Here is a 21,490-nt window from a genome sequence, read left to right as displayed (position 1 = left end):
TGGGATTTACCTTTCCATTTGATTGCCCAGGCTTTACCGACTATTTGGCGGTACATATATTTGTTCATTGGATAGAGCTAGAAATACATGTAAATCTCCAACGTTATCCTGAGTGAATTGCATATGCATATGCATATTACGATGCATCCACGAGGGTTTAACCATTGAAGCCCGTTGAGGGCTAATGGAACTCAACGACCGGGTACCCCGTGGGCTTTCAAGTTTCCCCACAGGATAATTTGGGTTTGCAAGTCATCCTCGAAATTGGGCTTTTGCGAAAACATTGGCCATGAAGTATCGGAAAGGCCCACAATCCGCTATATTATTTGATACTGCACTCCGTCCTCCGTATCCGGACTCCGTGTGTCTGTGAGAGCGAGGCTTAGTTCTCCTTCACCGCGCCCTGCCAGACAACTTCTGCGTCGTCATATGATGTTCTCCATACGAGTACTCCAAAATGCTTCTCTGCGGTTCCGAGACTCCACTATTTCCGTCCCGAATGTCTTCCGAATGCCTGTTCTAAAAAGGGGCGCTGATCGTCACTAGTGGGTAATCAAGCCAGACCCGAATTATTGATTGTTTCCTCCGCTCACCCTGTACGTTTTGCGGTAGTTAAATTCCATCTAAGGCATGTTATATACCAAATCCCTCGGCCGACTCATTTTTTGAGAACCACACTCACCTTTTGGCAAGAATTAGGCTACCCTCCTCTAGGTACCCAGGTGTGTGATGTTACTCCTGGGTTCCCCGGCGGATCTTGAACCAAGACATTTAGTCCAGCTTAGACCCACAAGCCAAATCTCTAAATGCCCAGCTTGTTTTCGTCCAAGCCATTCCTCCAATGGATAGTGTTTCAGACGATCTCCTCAGACTAGCTACAATTTCGCCCACCGCTAGACTGCCTTGTTCTCCAAAGACACTGTTTCGGACGATCTCCCAACAGTCCGGCGGTCCACATGGTCAACGTATCGACGTATCTTCAACTGACCGCTTAGCACAGAGTACGATAGTACCTCATGTTGGAAAATCTGGATATCTGAGGAGATAAAAGGGGACCATATCCTGGTGGAAAAGAGAATCGAACAAATCATTCAATCCTTCTTCTCTCTTCAATTCCTCTCAAACACTTCCACGACTCAGCCAAAATGGTCCGCATCACCACCCTCTTCACCGTGGCCTTCGCTGCCCTCGCTCTGGCTACCACCAACACCCAGTGCCAGAACAAGTTCGACACCTGCCGCAGCTCCGGTGACCCCAACGAGGCTCAGTGCGCTGCTGACAACGCTGCCTGCAAGGGCCAGAAATAAGTCCAAAAGGGCTAGAATACATGCCTCTGTCGACTTGAATACGGAATTTCAATTATGAAAAGGCTTGGGGAGCAGTTTAGCTTCTCTATCTGGGGATATACCCGATGAATCTGCGGGTTGGAAAGAAAAGGGAATGGTCAATAATGGGTAAAGTCTGTTCGAATTCATGTCAAATATTTGCCTGCTTTTTATCTAAAGCTTTGTACAAAAATCATATCTTATTCAATGCGCACCGAGGTTTCAAGTATGAAGTGGGTCAAAGACTCCAAGTCGTCAGGTAGTCATCTTAGCTACTAAAATATTTACTATCCGAAAATAACTACCTGCATACCGGATTTCCCTTATAAGGTCTTGGCTTTCCCTTTCTGTTTTAGTGCTCAGTGAGCGCCGCTTTTGCTCACTAAGTAGATCTAAACACGCCTCTAAGCAGCTCTCTAAGTATTCCTTATATAAGAGCCAGTTTCCAACAAGATATGACCCTAATCATCATCCAATTCTTGAACGTAAATACCACCCTTGGTCTTCAACACTTCAATAGTCTCCTCACTTAGGAGTCTGCAAAGTTCAATTAATCACTGATGTAATATCTTATAATTTATCAAATACTCACGGAGTAACACCCTTAGGGGGATAGGTATTTGGCAACATAAGCCAGACATCTTCACTAGTAGCTTCTTTGATGATCCTAATTCATCAAGATCAGTACCTATATATAAGAAGATAAATCGATAACATAAATTATAACTCACTTATTTACTTCATCCTCTAAGTTTTCAAATGCATCAGGGTCTTCATAGGCATAAAGTACTCGCTTTATCAGTGAACAAGGGTTAGATCAGATATAGTGTGTAACGAACTGGTGTTGTTACCATTCGTGGATGCCTCATGCCTACGGCACCACTCTAGGCATCCACGCCATACACCTGTATACCTAGCCTTCCATCCTAGCTTCCTTCTTATTCTCCTCAAGCTATTACTTTCGTCGAACCGCTACTGCTTCCTTTGCTTCGTATGCTACGCCGTACGTTAATCTCTGTGAGTATCTGAGCATCCTCACACTACGCCACTGACCTTACGGTTCTTTATAACCGATTATCCCGCACCCTATCTCTTTTCACACTATTACCATTGACCTGGTAACCAGCCTACCTGAAACACTGACAGGTTTTGACGCATTTATGTCAGTGATAGACAAATTTACAAAAAGGGTCGGTCTTATACTAGGACGACTGGACTAGTCTACAGAAGACTAGGCGCTTCCTTTGTTGATCTTCTTCTAGACTGTAGACTAGGGCCTATCTACAGCTATCATTAGTAATTATAACCCTCGTTTTGTCTAAGGATTGTAGATAGCTATTTTCTATATCCTACTTATCTGACTACTATACTCTATATCCTACTATATACAGACTAACAGACAGTCTGAGAGAATAAATCAGCAGGTTAAGATTGCTCTTTAGCACTAGGTCGCTATCTACTGCAGCGAGAGCTACCGATAGGATATAGCCCTGCCTTATATATAAGCTGGCATAAACTTAGCAGTAAGCGTATTGACAGGATACAGCCCCTATCGTCTTCTATTCAGTATTAACCTATAATAGCTATAGTCTCTATACCCCTAAGCTCTATCAGATGTTACTAACTGTTTCTTCACAAAGAGAGCAGATATAGAATAAACTTTATTATTTACAGTAATATATATAAAGGACCACTATAACTAACAACACTAAAAGGTAGTTTTTGAGGTTAGTGAATAGATTTATATCAAACTTAGGGATATATACAATATTGTAGTAAACAAGAATATTGTAATGGTTACTAAGTTGTCAGGCTAGAGACCTGTGACTAGGCAAGGATATCGGACGGTAGAGATCAGATTGGGCAGTCGATACAGAGACTGATTCTTGAGAAGATCAAGAATCCAGAATACTTGTGGGATCTTAAATACATTAGGGTTCGGGTGGATATCGATATGCAGGTGACTCAAAGGGGATTCGTCCATGAATCGGCCTCGAAAGTCCGGGGTATCGTATACTTCGAATCCCGTGACAAATATCCTAGCGAAACTAAGTCAAAAGTATGCTGGCTGCTTTAAAATAGTTAAGTGAGTCAGACCCCTTGTATACTGCTTATAACTACCTGACTATAGTCACTGGTTGTAGGTCTATCTAGTATTTAGCGTCTCCTTCCTAGAGAAATGCCCCTAGTCAGAGGATAACTAGCACCGGCAAACAGATAAGGTATACCTACTGACTATTGATCCTTATTTCCTGGATGACAGTAACCGTTACAACGTTGAATATATCCTGGATAAGAAGGTAGTCAGCGCCCTAGGTTGCCTACAGCATAACAGGACGTAAGCCTCGATAACGAAGTACCTGATCTAATAGAAGGGCTAGTCTAGCCGCGAGGACTAGTGGGTATATATAGAGGACACAGTCAGTCAGCTACAAAGAAGTAATCCAAGAGTTTAAAGACTGTCAGATGTAGACAAGTCTGAACTGAACTGTAATATCTGAAAGCTCATAACGGCTGACTATTAGCAACCCTCTTACTTCTCTTACTTTCTATTAACCTACTATCCCTAACATACTTTCTATTAACCTACTATCCTTAACTTCCCTATTAGTTGTTAACAGTTAACTACCAACCTATCCTTAGTCTATTTCCGCTAATCCCTTATATAACCTAAATATATAGTGATATCTAGAAGCAAAGCAAACCTAAGTAAGTTAATAAATATAGAGAATATATTATAGTCAGTGTCTGACCCTAAGAAGATAGTAAATTCGGACTTAGGCTTAGATATATAGGATGGCTAGTTTCTTAAACCTTCGGATATACTAGCTTTAGTCTAGGCAAAGGATATTATAAGCTACTCTAGTAATCAGGATTACTTCTATACCCCGGAAGAGAGCCAGATAATACGGAAAGTACTAGGGATATAATTATACTGGGATAAATAAGCTCAGTAGATATTATGAACAGCTTAGTATTACTACTGTAAATAAACAGAGGAAAGAGCTATAGTATTACAGTATTACTAAGATATAAAAGACCGTCCGACAGCCGCCTAAATATTAGTTTAGATAGAGCCGCTAAGTTTTGTTTACTAGAACAATAAGTAGGAGAGAGCTCTTCCCCCTCCTTTTATATAAATTACGGATAAGATAGTTTTGTATATTATACTAAGATATAGCGTCCGGGAACTTAAGACCCTCTAGCCTATAGACTTTAACAGTAACAGAAATCTTAGACCGGATTAGCCGAACAGAGGTCCGGGCCTAGTAATATAGGTATTCAGTGTCACGGGATTCGAAGTATACGATACCCCGGACTTTCGAGGCCGATTCATGGACGAATCCCCTTTGAGTCACCTGCATATCGATATCCACCCGAACCCTAATGTATTTAAGATCCCACAAGTATTCTGGATTCTTGATCTTCTCAAGAATCAGTCTCTGTATCGACTGCCCAATCTGATCTCTACCGTCCGATATCCTTGCCTAGTCACAGGTCTCTAGCCTGACAACTTAGTAACCATTACATTCAGTATACCCTAGATCTCTATCTATCAAGGAGTTATCCTTATAGATAATAATAACTAATATCCTTAGTGTCTATAGAGCCCAAAAGTAGACAGGAGTGAGAAAAATTATTTTGGTCCCTTTGTATAGCTAGGAATTATTATAGCAGATTACCGCTATATTAAGCACTATAGAGGTACTATCCGGACAGTATAGGCAGACAAACCAATATAAGGGGATAAAAAAATTAAAATAACAGATAACTATTCTATATTCTATATTATTATATATAACGATAAGTTAGGCCTAACTCTGATCTCTGAATATAAGGGTTACAATACAAGATGCTTTATAACCCAGAAGATAAAGTATTATTACCTAGTTACTTAAGGGAAGGAGTTGTAAGGTATTTTTATAAACTATACCAGATATTCTGTCTAACCCTATACTATTAGGACCAAGGAAGATATCTAGGACAAACCAGTAATCCTAGGACTTACTACAGCAAACCTAGAAAGTTCTATCTAGGCCCAAAGGACTAGAGCCCCGTCCGAAGACAATAATAACTCTTAATCAGAAGCTCGAGCGACCAAGCACTCTTAATCAGAAGCTCAAGCAACCAAGCACCCTCAATCGCCACAGACAGCCAGGACACCAAAGACAAAGAAGCCTAAGGCCGAGAGATCTACAAGGTTTTTACCCCTGCCCCTAAGTAAGCTTACCTTCGAAGAGTTTTTTAAGGAATCTCCTACATCCGCCGCCAAACAGACTACTAAAGCAAAGAAGACCAGGACAACCGAGACCGAAATTTCCACCAGAAAACATCCAATCAGAGACCTAGACAACAAGATAGCGAGTATATTTGGCAACCAGGATCTGGACAATAACGACAAACGTTTCAGAGACCTTCAGGATACATATAAGCACACGAGAGACAGGTTACCCATCGACATTCTCAGACGCTCCCATCAAGTATATTTCCTCCTCGCAACCGCTCAGGAGATATCTGAACTCAACGTAAGCCAAGAGATGGCGCGCACCGGAGAGCAGATACTGAAGGAGCAGAGAGAAGTAGCAAGGCTGGCGACGGAGTGGGCCGGAAGACAAGGACTATGAGAGAAGGACAGGACTACAGCGATGGCGAGGATGCCACGAGATTGATTAGGGGGGGGTATTGTCATAGCTTAGCTACCCGTACACATGACTAGTCAGATATCTCTCCCTTAGGGAGAGGGGAGAATAGGATCATCTTCTTCCACACTGGTCTTTCAGACAGTAGATCCCCCATAGGGGTTACATCGACCCTGCCTATCTGTATTAATCTTGGTTTATCCCGAACCGGACCTGTTCTGCTATGTTTGACCACTTTATATATAAGTACCAGTGCCCTTACTCATATAGCAGAACATGTTTATTTAAACCTCCGGGATCTCACAAGCAAATCTTGAGGCGTAAGATTTAGCCTTGGTCACGGACAAAATATGACTGTCAGATCTGCCTTAACATCACAAGCCTTGGTTGTATAGCTGTCAGCTGGCTGATATTATGTCGATATACATCTGTAGGACAATCTACGTCGGGCACCATGCAAGACTGGGGGTCAATGCGGACACACAATTAACTCGCAATTCGCTTTGTGCAAAGCGGCCGTAGCAAAACCCACATTGGATGCACGTGACTAGAACGATAACAAGCACGTGACCCATTCCGGGAGTCGATTGCGACTTCCTTTTTATCAGATTCGGTGACTGTATGTACTTTTTAGCAAGATCTCCACCACAGGTATGCATTGCTCTACGTTGTTTCCCCTCGCAGGCCAAACATCTGACGTCAGCTCACCATGAAAGTCGGTAAAAGACGCCAGTTATACGGGGCTGCGGCTATCGCAGTCGAGAAGAAAACGACGTCGTCTCCTCGCCGAAGCCGAGAAGCCGCAGCAAATCCAAGAAAATCTCCCGAACGGAGTCATCAAGCGGTAAGATGCCCCGAGTCCTTAACCAGCCTGAGAGCTACTCATGAAACCCCATCAGAATTTCAACTCAAACAAACACGATGGAAGTGCAATCAGACGTCACGCTCCCCCCCCCAAGACCTCCTCCGCGAAATCGCCGTGGCAATGAACCGATCGCGCCTTAACATCCAAACAACTATCCCGTTCCGAACAACTTGGCGAGAGGCCATCAAGGCCGTCGAAGCGTCACTGGGGAACCTCGATGAAGAGTTCCTCGTATTTCCCCCGGGACCCGGAAGTCAACGACGACAACTCCGGCAAGAAGCTCAAAAATCCCCGCCGTCTGACTCGCCACTAGAACGGGGTGTCGGCCTCCCTATCAAGTCGAGCATCGACCTTCAGTCTTTACCGCGCCAACGGCCTCCGACGGAAGAGACTCGTCAGCTCCTCCGCAACATGGCCCGCCAAATCGCACGGGAAGACTTTCGCGAGCCCTTCTTACGACTGCAAGCCAACTTAACAGACAGCCACATTCCTACCGTGCGTGGCGCCTTTTCTCTACAGGCACTAGATGGAGACATTGGTGATGCTACGTGCGAGGTCGAGGCACAAATGATTTTCGATACGGGGGCGAGCTACACCACGGTAGCAGAGGAACTGTTACCAGACAATTTCCGGCAGTATCTGCGGGACCCGATCCATGATCCGTATCGGTCAAGCAATGGCGTGGTATGTCAAGTTGAAGCTCGTGTCGCTCTCTCAAATCGCCCTATTATCAATATAACTGTAGTCTCGATCATACCAGCATCCCATCTGCCTAATGGATTTGTTGGGATTATTTTCGGCCAAAGTTCATGTATTAATCGACTGAACATTCAGCTGACACCTAGGAGTGTCATTATTGCAAAGGGCCAAGAGATTCCAGAACAATTCTGGGGCGAGATAACTGCGAGTGAGTATGTCGACATGCAAGGGCAAATAATCCCCCTTTAAAATTTCACATGTACTTCAGGTTAAAGCGCCCAGGGCCTATACATTCCGTAAGAGTCGTTAACCCTTTTCTGTATCTTCAGTATCTTTAGCTAAGAATTTTAATTGAATCGCTCGTCTGAAGCCCGCCCCCCCAATCTTCCTAAGCCGAGTGCTTACGCCAGCGGAGAAGAACTATTACAGCACAGAGCTTGAGTTCTCTTGTATGGTGTGGACGGTGCGTAAATTACGAGCGTGGATCGAAGCTGCTGAAGCACCTCCCATCTTCTATACTGACCACATCGCGTTAATCTACCTCGCAACATCACTATCGACAGCATCACCGGACAGGCTTAATCTGCGTCTGGTCCGAGGATCACAATACTTACAGCAATTCCATATCCGTGTGTACCATCGCGCAGGATTGACAAACAAGATTGCAGACGGTCTGTTACGCCTGCCGGCCACTGACCCAACTACGGATGATAATGACTTAGATGCGTTGCATACCTATTTCGCTGACATTGATGCAGATACAATGGTGTTCGTTACATCTACTGTTGAGATAAGCGACGACTTTCAAACCCGTCTGAAAGCAGCGTACCCGGATGACCCAAGATGGTCAATGGTTATCGCTGAGATACAACGCATCGAGGAGACCCCGGCCGATGGTACGAAGCTCCCCTACGTTATACGAGATAGCCTCTTGTACTCAGTACAACAGGAAGATAATGATCAGTGGCTATACATACCTGATGTCGTGGCAACTAAGGTTTTCGAGATGGTCCATGACGAACAGGGACACCAGGGGCTGGACAGATGCTGGACAAGGATACACGGACTGGTCGTATACAAGGGACACAGCAAGCTCAAGCGGCACATAGCAACTTGCGGCCAATGTCGTAAGAATAATATCCAACGCCACCTACCTTACGGAACGCTCAACCCTATTCTCTCGCCACCAATCCCCTTCCACACAGTGACAATCGACTTTGTAGTCGGACTTCCACTGACAACGACCGGATTTGACGCAATGACAACTATTACCTACAAATTCACCAAGAGGGTCACAGCAGAACCCGGCAAGTCGACGTAGAAGGGTTGGCAGTGGGCGGACCGAATTCTGGCACGGCTAGAAACGGGTGACTGGGGTATCCCAGTGATCTGGATTTCGGACAGAGACCCGCTCTTCGTGCAGGGATTCTGGCGTCGCTTTTTCGAGTCGCTAGGTTCTAAATTACGCTACTCCGCCGCGTACCATCCTCAGACTGACGAACAGTCAGAGCGTACCAATATGACAGCGCAGTTGTGGATCCGACATTGGTGTATCATGAATCCGGACGGACAGTGGGACCAAGTATTACCACCGATATAGGCCGCGTTGAACAGCTCGGTCAATATCTCTACAGGATATACCCTACACAGGCTAATGTTCGGTATCGAGCTAAACCAGCTATAGAACCTGTTACGAAAGGCACTGTCGTCAACTAAAAGGCAAGAGTGTATCACGCGCAAGGACGCAGAGGAATACCTGCTAGAACTTGAACGTCATGAGCATGAGGGGCTTTCTATTTAACTATTAATGGGATCTCGGTATAGCAAATTCGGCTTTGTAAAGAACGCAAATTTTTACAATTGAACCCATGTCTTTACTAGCCTTACTGGACTGCCAGTGGACGGTTTCGAGAAGTCGTACTAGTATATCATAACTACTTCTAGAACTAGTAGTACACATATCTCGGGCTAGAACTTGGGAACACCCGTGGACCCTATAGTAGTATTGAGGACAAGGAAGGTTCCAATAATTTATCGGAGCAGCTTTCTAACTTGGATAATACTACCATCTACTAGGCAATAGTAACATCAGAGGGCTGTATGGCAAAACACTGAAAGCACAGACTTGAGCACTACTGGTATCGGAGTAACTTACAGGCAAGATACCCCGATAGTGTGTCACGGTGTTCTGAAGCTGCTAGACAAGGTGGAGCTTCATGAGAGAATAGATGATATGTGTGTTAAGATTTAATATCTATAATAAAAATGTCTTCTCACAATGAGGTCAGGTCCTTGGATCAGTTATTGAGGCATGAAGATGAGACGACAATCGAATAATATTCTTTTTCGACGACGACCACGTTCACCAGTAGGACTGCAAAAGCCCTAGCTCTAGGCCTGTAATCATAGGCTATGAATTAACTTAGCGAAGTTGGATGCGCACTGCCAGTGGTGACTCCATTGGTTGCGATAGCCTGAGTGTTCAATATACCAGCAGCGCTTTCGAGTCCCTCACATCTCGAATAATCTGCTCATTCTCATTATTCAAGGATATAATTCCCGTCAGGTTCACGACTCCCTTCTTGTCTCTATTACATGCCTCGGAACTTCTTCCAAGACCTGCCTGGCACTGGCAGTAATACCTTGCAGGTGATTATAGCCGAGTGATAGAGTTAAGGTTCATCGTCTAGGGATATCTTCAAGCCGGTAATCCCGATAATTCGGGTGCATCACAAAAGCTAACGGCGCTCCCCCTTGCTTCGGAGTCCGGCCTTGATCCAACCTTGCTCCAGCCCACATGAGTAGTAGGATGACGCATTAGCAGTGGCATCGGGCATGAAGAATTGCGAGGGGGCGCAAGAGTGGATTGGGCTTGGAAGGGGCGCATTTATATGCGCCTTTGCCTGATGGGTCGCATCGGTTGCTGAACTATATTTGGTGGGGGCGTTCTTGGAAATCATTGTGGCGGCGACCCGGGGGCTAGTCGGCTCATGGGCCGAAGGTCAGCTTGGATATTGTTAGTGCCTGCGCATGACTGTTTCTGCATATGATATAGGGCCATAAATCTAGAGATCTAAATGTCCCGAGGTGCGGTTATGTTCTTAGTATGCAGTGGTGGCGGTTCAGTTCCAAGGTTGGCTGAAAATTCAGGCCACAAGGCCGCAATGTGACTTATCTTTGAAGTCTCTACTAATACTAGTATATCTCTGGCCATTTTCCTGCACTCTCATCACTATGAATATCATGTTGACGATGCGATTAAAACGAACTTATATACTGGTCGACGTAGGAGGCCGAGAGTTTCAAAGTTTGCTAATGCAATGCCAATGCATTCTCGACAAGCACCCCGAGAGTCTATACTTCTCTATATCCTCCCATATTGGTCAATATATCTATTCCCCGATACCCATACAGAAACTGCCTCTTCATGGTAAACAAACAAACAAACCACCTATTTAGGATGCTCACCCGCTTGCATCCAACGGTTGACGTCAAATGCCAACCGCGTGTCAACCTGCCAAAGTGGGTCCCTTGACAAGAGAACTTGGTTGCGCCAGGGCATGGCAGGGACTAGACTGCCGCGATCGAGAATTTTATATGGAACTAAATGGATGATATTCGGCATCTGAAACACCACGGTTCGAGGCCAGCTTTCTTCCCGAGCTGAGAATCGGCGGGCCGCTGGTCATTGCGGAGCGGCGAGGATCCGGTCTTGCCGGCCAGTGTCCGCACGAACGCCTACGGAGTAACTGAGACGTTAGATTATGACCGCCGTGATTCTTTATGCTGTGAGGACTGGCTGTGAGTACGAGTACGAGTATCTTTGAAGGCCTTCTCTTCTACACGGTTCTCCAATGGATGGTTAGACATCGATGGCAGGCAACATTAGTATCAGGTCCATGGACAAGGTTTAATATGGTGCCGAGTGTGCGGGAATATCTGCTTATGCCACCATAAAACGAAGCACGGATGGTCAGATGTTTTTGTGGATGTTAGCTGATAATGAGGTGGAGCCAAGTTGGACGCCGTTAGATCCTTCATCTCGTGGTACCGCTATGGTTTGACAGAAGCCGAATAGGAGACCGATAGAGTTGGAGCATACATATGTACAAGGCTCATGGATATGGTTAGAGTTTGATTTGACCCAAGCTCCAGGATCCATACTCCGTGCATCGTTGTTTCATGATGCCCGCGGGGGCGGCGTCGAGACAGCCGTTTTTAATCACGAACCTGTCGATCATGCGCCAGCCAGCCTCGAACTAGTACGAGCTTTCTTGGTCTGGACTGGGAGCCCCGTCGGGCGAGGCTTGCATGGCGCCGAACAGTCTGGAGCTGATGGGATCGGAATGGGTGGTACATAGTACGAGTACGCTCAATTTTGGGAATGGACCATGTGAAGGGTGAAGTGGCTGCTAAGAGATCGACAAGGGAATTGAGAGCGACCAAAACGCAATACGGAAGACTCTCTCTCATTGCTACGAGTACTCTGTACGTTATGCAGAGGCTACTCTACTCTACTCGTAAAAACCCTGTTGGGCGCCGGTCTTGGTCTTGGTCTCGTTCTCCATGAAATTTCTCTGATATGAATCTCCCCATTGAAATGGCGGGTCGGCTCAGCTGGGCCGCCCACATTGCGTGTCGAGCTTGGTCTGGACGGTGGAGCCAGATGACAGGAGAAATTGCCGTATTGGTCTGACTGGCCCGTCTCCTTGACTTCGAGTCTCCATCAGAGTAGAGAGAGGGAAGCGATCGACAGAATCCAAGTCCGGATGGCTGCGCGCCTGGGCAGCCGAGCCAAATCAAATTAAAATGAGAAGATCGAAAATCCCTCGAACGTGGACAGGTAGAAATTGGGGGGGTTCATCCCGGGCAGCCCCATCAGGGTGATAACCTAAACGTGCATTTGAAACGAACAGCCCCTGAGGCTAGACCGAGGTCGGTACGGAGTGTACAAGGTGTAGGCAATGGGCAGTAGGAGTGATCAGGAGTAGAGTTAAAAAGGCAATGTGTCAACTGGAGTAGTACTCTGTATAGGTCGAGAAGAGGTGAAGTGGAGAAGACAACGTGGTACTCCGCCGGGGAAAGAAAAGAAAAGAAAGAAATCCATGGTTGAACTGCGGCAGGTACGGCGGAGGAGGAAGGTACGACTACTCTTTGTGATCTTGACTATCTTGGCTATCTTGACCACTCTGGAACTTCACTTCCACAATACACACTACCACTACCACGCCCAGCTTGGTCTACTTGTCTACTTGTCTACTTGGTCGCCCCTGACCGCATCTGCAAGGCCTCGCTTGCCTGGTCTCCACCAAAAAACAGAGCAACACACCGAATCCTCCTTCATCTTAATCGGGGCTAAACCGCCTGCAGATTAGTTCGTGCACGGTCTTCTCCAGACGTTGTGCCTTTTACACCCTTGATCCCCCTTCTCCTCCAGGGGTTATTCAAGATATTGTGTTGGGGGGGTACACTGTCTGATCTCTTCAGGTGCGTCGCCTCAATCTCGTGTTTCAATGCGCCCGCAACTCCTGCACTTTTATCGTTGCCCGACCGATTGACTTTCCCAATTACCGCGGGCCCTCACCAAAAATTAAAAGGGGTTACTAACAATCGCGACCTCCACAATTTAGACCACACCTTGATCTTGTTCACGCCTCATGATCGCAAACCCTTCACTCGGATAATTTCTACAGTCCTCTCCCCCTTTTCTCCCCACGCAACGTGGTTTCGACAAGGGCGATGACGGCCTCACCGCCAGCCTCACCAACGGGGAACCCCCCCGCGGCCCATCAGCGCGGTGATGCGTACGCCGCGCAGCAATAGTCGCATGAGTATGAGTAGTCGACAAGGTGGAAGCCGGGCATCGGACGAAGATGGCAAGACTGCCGTCAAAGTCGGTACGTGGTCTCTTTTTCAAGGTGTGATGCGCGCGCATCGCATTGAATAGTCCCCACCCCCAACGGATGGAAATAATGGAATGTACGCGGAGAATAAATCGCTAACATTCCCGGTATCTTAGCTGTTCGAGTGCGACCTCCTCTGAAACCCACCGATCCCGGATACGAATTGATTCCGCAACGATTCCAACGCTCTATGGTTCACGTCACGGCCCCGACCAGTTTGGCCGTCGATGTGCCGCAAGGCCGCAAGCTCTTCGTTTTCGATCGCGTATTCCCTGAAACCGTTGACCAAGATGGTGTTTGGGAATATCTGAATGACAGCGTAAGCTCGTTCGTCCAGGGATACAATGTTTCCCTTCTTGCCTACGGTCAATCCGGTGCCGGAAAATCCTATACCATGGGTACCTCGGGCCCTACTGAGCAAAGCCAAGCGGAATCAATGGGTATGTTTGACTTGAATGATGTATAATACTACAGCGAGAAAATCAGCGCACTAACTATGCACAATCTCTAGGTATTATTCCCCGTGCTGCGCAAGCTTTGTTCGAGAAGCTTGATGGTCCCTCCAAACACACCCGCAATGGGTCAAGTTCAACTGGTCTGCGGACCCCTCAAAGATACTCCATGAGTTCCGCCGCTAGCTTTGGGAAACTGAACTTGGAGAAGAACTGGCAGCTTAAGGCAACTTATGTCGAGGTATGAAGAAATTATACTCCACCATCCTCGGGAATGTTCTAATGCTCGGTTTGCAGATCTATAACGAACATCTCCGCGATCTGCTTCTGCCTGAATCCACTGGGAGCAGCGACCGCAGCAACGTTTCAATTCGCGAAGACACCAAAGGGCGCATCCTTCTTACAGGCCTTCACCAAGTCAATATCAATTGCTTTGATGATCTGATCGGTGCTCTGAACTTCGGCTCCACCATTCGCCAAACCGATTCCACCGCCATCAACGCCAAATCTTCCCGCTCGCATGCTGTTTTTAGCTTGAATCTCGTCCAGCGGAAGTCTAGTGGTGTGCAAGCGACTTCTTCTCCGAAGGAAAAGCGCATGTCTATGCCTGTTGATTCCTTCTCAGGCGGTGACACCGTCACTGTTGAAAGCAAGCTCCATTTTGTCGATCTGGCTGGTAGTGAGCGCTTGAAGAACACCGGTGCCTCTGGTGAGCGCGCAAAGGAGGGTATCTCGATCAATGCTGGTCTTGCGGCCCTCGGAAAAGTCATTTCCCAGCTTTCTTCTCGCCAGTCCGGCTCTCACGTTTCGTACCGTGACTCAAAACTTACCCGTCTTCTCCAGGATTCACTGGGGGGCAACGCTTATACCTATATGATCGCCTGTGTGACCCCTGCTGAGTTCCACTTGAGCGAAACTCTCAATACTGTTTCATACGCCCAACGCGCTCGTGCTATCCAGAGCAAGCCCCGAATTCAACAGATTGCTGATGAGGGGGACAAACATGCATTGATCGAACGCTTGAAAGCCGAGGTTGCATTCCTTCGACAACAAATTCGCAATTCAGAGGGATCAGAACGCCGCGACACAACCTCAACTGACCGCAGCGACCGCAAGAACGAGCGAGAGATTCAGCTGCAAAATCAACTTCTCGATGTCCAAGAGAGCTACAATGCTCTCAGCCAGCGCCATACCAAGCTGATTTCTCACCTGGCCGACGATAACCAGGCCGCCAACGGCGAGGCTGATGATACCGCTGTTGATGGAAAGATGTCCATTGAGCGAATGCAGCGATCACGCTCCTTCGCCGAGTCTGTGGAGCAGGTCGTTCTCGAATACGAGAAAACCATTCAAGCCCTCGAGTCCTCCTTGTCTGACACGCGATCCTCTCTAGCGACTACTGAGAGTACATTGCTTGAGCGAGAGACTAAATGTACTTATGTTGAGACTGTTAATGCACAGTTGCAGTCTCGCATTCAGAAGTTCTTAGATCGGGAGGTAGGCACTGAGACCTACCTCCATGAACTGGAGTCTAAGCTTGATGGTGCCTCTACCGGAGAGGAGAAACATGCGGCTATCGTGGCCGAGCTGCGCAAGGAAATCAGCCGCGCACGTGAAAATGAAACTAGCTGCGAGGAATACATCTCAACTTTGGAGGACCGCCTTGCCGAATCTGACCAAGACATGGAGCTGATGCAGCGCGAGGTCATCCGTCTTGAGCATGTCATTCAGCGCCAAAGAGGCCTTGGGCAGTTGGATAATCTGCTTCAGGACCTTGATTCACGCCATCACAATCCTGATGAACAGCCCGAAACCCCTAACGGTGTCAATTCTTCCTATGCTCCTGTTCCGGCTAAGACTCAATTCCACCGACACACCCCATCCCTGGACGTTCTGAACGAAGCCGTTGAAGTGGCCATCCCCGAGTCCGATGAGGATCTTGGCGAGCCGATCATTGAGGTTGACGAGGAATCGGTGGCCGAAGTTGAGCAGCCCGCCAGTGAGACCAGCGATGACCTGAGAGTCTTGGAGAATGTCACCAGCAAATTGGAGGCACGTCGCTCGGAGGCTCTACGTGAAGATCCTGTTACTAGCCCTGCCCAGTCTCAGTTTGTTGCCGACAAGCTCGAGACTGTTACCCAGGAGCTTTTCGACTTGCGCCTCTCCCATGAGGGCGCTCTTGGGGACTATGAGTTGCTTGAATCAAAGTATGAAGAGGCCATGAAGGAACTGGCTGCGCTGCGCCAGGACAAGCGCGATGAAACACGTCACCCGGCCCCGAGTGTCCAGAACGAGGTCTTCCGCCCCGTTTCTTTTTTAGAGGATGTAAAGGCTCCGAACGCCAAATCTGGAGCACAACATTCATTCTCGCAATCGCTCTCCTCGGAATTATCCTCGGCGAGGGATCGACTGCATTGCGCGAATCATCTGATGACTCGAGACTTGAGAACCCAGAGACCCCAGTCACCCCGATGGCATCGTCCACCGTCGCGCCATCCGACGCTGAGGACCTGGACAGGATGCGCAAGGTTCTTGCCGAGCATCAGGAGGGCACAGATTTGATGACTCAGAAGTATGGCCAGCTCCAGACTGAGCATGAGGAGATTCTTCTACTTGTTGAAAAACTCAAGGCCGAGGCCGAGGCACAACGCGCTAAGACAAGCTCCCCTACCACCCCTGGCTTCAAGATGATCCGCCGCATGACAAGCCAAAATCTTCTCTCCGGCGTGGACCGTGCTCACCGTTCTCTGACATCGCTGCGTACCATTGCCAATGAAGAGTTCTCCAGCAAGCCGGAGACGCTACAAAACTTCGAGGTTCACCTGGATGCGACCATGCACGAACTGGCCACCCGCATGGAGCGACTACAGTCACTCGAAGCTGAAAACCAGGGCGTGAAGAAGGAAATGGAGATGAAGTCCACCATAATTTCTGGCCTGACCCGAGAGCGCTCGAGTTTGCAAGGAGGTTCTTCAGTGGACATGGGTATGGTCAGCCAATTGCGTGATCAAATCGTTGCCCAAGAGAACCAAATCAACGAGCTCAAGCAAGCCCATGAAGCTCGCGAGAAGCAGCTGTTGTTCGAGATGGAGACCCTTGAGGGCCTTCTGAAGAGCCAAGAGTCTGCCACTAAGGCCATGGATGCTGGTGCCGAAGAACAGGACAAGAAGATTGACGCTCTGGAAGGGGAACTTTCCGAGTGGAAGGGCAAGCACCAAAATGCCCTGACATCTCTCCAGTCGTCTGAGACACAGCTCTCGACAACTCTAGCCGAACTTGAGACTGCCCTGGCTTCTGTAGAAGCAATGCGCTCTGAGCGTGCTGCTACGGATGGCTCTTCCAACAAGGAAGCTGCTGCACAGGCCCTTGAGTCCGAACGATCCAAGCAACAAGAGCTTGTGGAAAAGCTGAAGAACGACATCGACCAGCACCAATCCACTATCACCGCCCAGATCGCTACTATTGCTGGCTTGGAGCAGTCACACGCCGACGCTCAAAAGCAACTATCTGCAGCTAAGGAGAGCGACAGCGGCTTGGCGGACTCCCAGCAGGCCCGAGTTGCGGAGCTTGAAGAGCACATCTCTATCCACAACTCGGTCATCGATACCCACAAATCTAACCTGGAATCTTTGCAAAACTCCCATGCCGCGGAACTGGCAGAGTTGGAGGAGCGAACCAAGGCTGCGGTTCTGGCTGAGTATGAGTCACGCATCGCCGAGAAGGATGCCGAGCATGATAGGTCAATGGCGGTTTTGCAGAAGGACATTGCTGACTCGCGCGATGAATTGGTCAAACTTATCGGATCTGTCTCAACTCTGCTCAGCTCGGATGTTACTGCCGAGAACATGGCAGACCAGATCCAAGATGTTCTGGCCCAGAAACAACATTTCTCTGAGAAATACGCGGAGTTGATGGAGACCAATGAGGATCTTCGCAAGCAGATTGACATTGTAAATGTTGAAGAGTTGACAAAGAAGAGCTCCACCCAGGATGCCAAGGTCAATGAGCTGGCTCTCTTGGTTGCAACACTGGAGGACACTCTTCGTCAAAAGGACGAGCAGGTCAAGAAGAAGGAGGCGCTAGTCGATGAGATTACTCTTGAGAAGGAGAAGAGCGTTCGCTTGGTCGAGGAACTCGAGGAGCAGATTACCAACAGCTTTGACCAACACCACAACCGTCTCTCGGTTATTCAGCAAGAGCGTGATCAGGTCCTGGAGGATACCAAGGCTAGAGTGGTTGTTCTTGAGAAGGAGATTGAGACCTACCAAGTGCGAATCGAGCAGCTGGAGCTTCAAATCAAGAACAGCGGAGCTCAGGATGGTGCCCACGACCGAAGCAGTTCCCTCACTTCCAATCTTAGGAAGAGCTCATCTGCTGCGTCCCTGCCCTCTCCTCCTCCAGCTATCCCTCTCCCTCCGCTTCCCTCTATTGCCTCTGGCAGTGTCTCACCTCCCGGTTCTCGCCATGCTAGCAGGGAGCTGGTCAATGCCCAGCTCGTTGAGGACCAAGAAACTCGCATCCGTACTATTGAGAAGCACCTATACGCCGAGAAGCAACTTACTGCTACCCTCGAGGAAGCTCTTGGTGACCTGGAAGCTCAAAGCAGCAAGGTCAAGACCGACTGCGAGGCCTGGAAGAAGAAGGCCTGGGGTTTTGAGGATGAACTGTCCACCCTTCGCAAGGAGCGTAACTCCGCTCGTCTTTCCCTTCAGGCCGTCGAAGAAGAGCGCAGTGCCCGCAAAGAGGCCGAGGCCGCGCGTGCCCAATTGGAAGAGCGGATGAACGCCCTCAACAAGAAAAAGAAGAAGAGCACCCTCAACTGCTTCTAAAACTCTTCTTTTCCTTGATCCCCCATCACTATCTAAAAGCGCGTTTATTACGCCTGTCGCTACCGGTAACGGATGTACACTTGATTGAAAATTCCCCCCCCATCTTTGTTTCATACCCCCCCCTTATTCCCCTTTCATCTCTCCCGTTTTTAACTGATTTACGCCCCATATTACCCCAATCCCCTGTATTATGACATCTTGTTTATTTCACCGTCGAGTCGATTCTTCGATACCTCTTTTGCCCTTTTTGCCCTGTGCTATAGTTTTGTTGGATACGCATCCTCTGTTTTTTTACATGTTCTTTGGTTTCTTGCTCGCGCATGAACCCACCCCCTCTATGATTTGGTAGTTTCTGAACACTCCTGGATACTATCTCCGTTGTACATTTTCCGTTGGTTGGCTGTCTCTAGATTGGACAACCAATCCAAAACTTCTGCTACCAGGGAGCCTTTCCCATTTTAACCCATTTTTACTTCTCTTCTTCCCATGTATCTTGTTTTATCCACTCGTTCATATTTTGATTGTGCCTGGAACATAGCTTTTATATTAAGTGCTACCAATTAGATGGCTTCTCTCTAAGACAACTTAAAGATAGCGTGCTGCTTGAAAAACTGGACCATCCAAACTAGTAGTAGCATAGTACTGTTTGATTGCTATCTTCATTTTAATGCCAGTATCTTGTTCATTATGTGACCACTGGCTAGCATTATAGTTTCCACTTCCAACCCTTTCCCGAAGAAGCTTCGATTCTTACCCAGAGGGTCGCCATGCTTGCAGCAAAAAGTAAAACTCCCACGGTGATTGTAACTCTCTCGTAGTTCGAAGGATCTGATAACGCCGACTGGCTAGACAATAACAGTCCCGTCAATGGCGTACCTAGTAGCGCGCCAATACCTCTAATAAGATACAGCGCCCCATTAACCGAAGTAAAATGCTGAACCCCAAAAAGTTCAATCAAGCTAGCAGGGAACAGCGAAATATAAGCAGCACCGAACGAGCCGTATGATATCGCGAAGATGATAAACAGGACATCGGCGGCAGTATGGGGCACGGTGTTATCGACAAAGGTTGAAGGCAACCAGAATGCAAACACGACAACCGAACTGATAATAGTCGTCAAGAAGAGCACATTCAGTCGACCAAATTTATCAGCTGCGTATCCGATCACAATTCGCGAAACGAAATTAGCCGCGTTGCTAATCGTGATGAAATTATCCGCCATACTGCTGCTATAACCCAGAGACTGTGCGAAAGCCGCATAGAAGAACAGAGGCGTGGAGTAACCCGCCGACTGCAGAAAACACCCCAGAGCCTGTGCGACGAATTTCTTCGTTTTGGCCACTTCCCAGTCAATCAATGGTACCTTGATCCATCCAGTCATCTTCGATAACCCGGCTATCTGGCCAGCCACCTTGTTCTTAAATTTCGGCTCCCAGCCCAGCGTACAGCCAGAAAGAGGCACGAAGAAGATTACCAAGCAGCCGGAGATACGCAATGCATTGCGGAATCCAATGTGCGAGGTAATGGCGCGCAGCACCGGTGGCCAGATCATACCCCCACAAGCAGAGCCGGAGATAACAATACCCATAGCCAGACCGCGACGCTTGTCAAACCACGTCGGGACAACGGACATGGTGGGGACATAGGCCATGCACGTCCCCAGACCGACGAGGATGCCCTGGGTTAAGGCAAATTCCCAGACATATTGGCTCAGACTGGCGAGAATGCACCCGAGACCGAAGACAAGCCCGCCGGACATGATGACGGGCTGTGGACCGTAGAGTTTCGCCCAGGTCATGACGAAGGGGCCGCCCATGGACATGATTGCGATAGATAGGGTGCCGATTAAACTTAGAATTGATGATGAGGTCCCCGCGAAGGGTGAGTCGGGGTCTTTGGCCATTTCTTCGTAGATGGCTTGGTACACGCCGTAGGAGAATATGATTGCGCATGTCATGAACATTGTCATGAAGCCTGCTGCAACGATGAATGATTGGCGGCTGTTTACATGATTTGTGTTAGTATCGTAGAGAAGGGCATATTGGGGGTATTCTTTCTCCGCATATACTCCCCCAGACGTTGTATCCTGCACCCAAGTGTGGGTTGCAACCTAAAGCTTGGCAGGGTCTGAGGGAACGTGGAGTAGCGGCTTCAACGGTAAAACTTACAGTTTGGTGGGCTTTTGGGGCGAATCATTTTCAATTTGTGAGGGAGTGGGTTGGGCGACCGGTTCACGATCAGCGATGCTGGCCACATCGTTCTTCGTCTCCTCTTCTCCCATGGCTGTTGTTCAGGGGCTCTAGTCTCCCACATGAGAATTAAGGACGAAGGAAGAAAAGTAAAGAACAAGAAAAGCTTTGTGTTGATCAGGGCTGTTCCTTTCCTCCAAGCGCAGTTGGAGATCTCGGATATCACGGCAATGTCTTTCCCCCTCCCAGTCTCCACAACCAGGCAAGCTGGTTATCTGATCGAATTTCCCCGGATTGCCACGCGAGCCACATATGCATGAACTACTATGTATACCCCGTGCTATAAATCTACTATATTATTTCATTTTATATCTTGAATCAACTTCGCTATCGGAATAAGCGCAGGATCTCAGTGAACGGGGATTTTTCCTTGCCGTGAAATTTGGAGATTTGGAGAAGTCCCGGCACAAGAAATATCCACCGGCAGATCTGCTGATAGGCTCATCCGATATTGGATCCCACAACCTTCCTATACTAAGGTATGGAGTAAACTATCAATATTTAATTAACAGAAATTGACCTATGGTT

The 21,490-nt window shown here is 47.9% G+C and overlaps 4 protein-coding genes across 4 annotated transcripts; 3 read left to right on the top strand and 1 right to left on the bottom strand.

Moving 5' to 3' along the window:
• Window positions 1-1,145: 1,145 nt before the first annotated feature.
• On the top strand, window positions 1,146-1,307 carry N7481_012935 (uncharacterized protein; the record flags this gene model as incomplete). The annotated part of the gene is made up of 1 exon (XM_057272154.1): window positions 1,146-1,307. One exon carries the CDS (start codon window positions 1,146-1,148, stop codon window positions 1,305-1,307), a length of 162 nt encoding a protein of 53 aa, XP_057116342.1.
• Window positions 1,308-6,674: 5,367 nt separating this feature from the next.
• Window positions 6,675-8,850, top strand: N7481_012934 (integrase zinc binding domain-containing protein; the record flags this gene model as incomplete). Its single annotated transcript, XM_057272153.1, has 5 exons — window positions 6,675-6,809; window positions 6,894-7,514; window positions 7,665-7,741; window positions 7,798-7,825; window positions 7,900-8,850. 5 exons carry the CDS (start codon window positions 6,675-6,677, stop codon window positions 8,848-8,850), a joined length of 1,812 nt encoding a protein of 603 aa, XP_057116341.1.
• Window positions 8,851-13,362: 4,512 nt separating this feature from the next.
• Window positions 13,363-18,713, top strand: N7481_012933 (uncharacterized protein; the record flags this gene model as incomplete). Its single annotated transcript, XM_057272152.1, has 5 exons — window positions 13,363-13,426; window positions 13,549-13,872; window positions 13,944-14,125; window positions 14,182-16,150; window positions 16,216-18,713. The coding sequence occupies 5 exons, from the start codon at window positions 13,363-13,365 to the stop codon at window positions 18,711-18,713; spliced, it is 5,037 nt and encodes a 1,678-aa protein (XP_057116340.1).
• Window positions 18,714-19,419: 706 nt separating this feature from the next.
• Window positions 19,420-20,994, bottom strand: N7481_012932 (uncharacterized protein; the record flags this gene model as incomplete). The annotated part of the gene is made up of 2 exons (XM_057272151.1): window positions 19,420-20,713; window positions 20,882-20,994. 2 exons carry the CDS (start codon window positions 20,992-20,994, stop codon window positions 19,420-19,422), a joined length of 1,407 nt encoding a protein of 468 aa, XP_057116339.1.
• Window positions 20,995-21,490: the final 496 nt, after the last annotated feature.

This window comes from Penicillium waksmanii (assembly GCF_028829765.1).
Source record: "Penicillium waksmanii strain IBT 27052 chromosome Unknown utg000010l:1.0-3698451.0:1.0-3701458.0, whole genome shotgun sequence".
Taxonomy (NCBI): Eukaryota; Fungi; Ascomycota; class Eurotiomycetes; order Eurotiales; family Aspergillaceae; genus Penicillium; species Penicillium waksmanii.
Note: the sequence above shows the minus strand (reverse complement) of the source record. Positions and strands in the feature narration are given on the sequence as shown.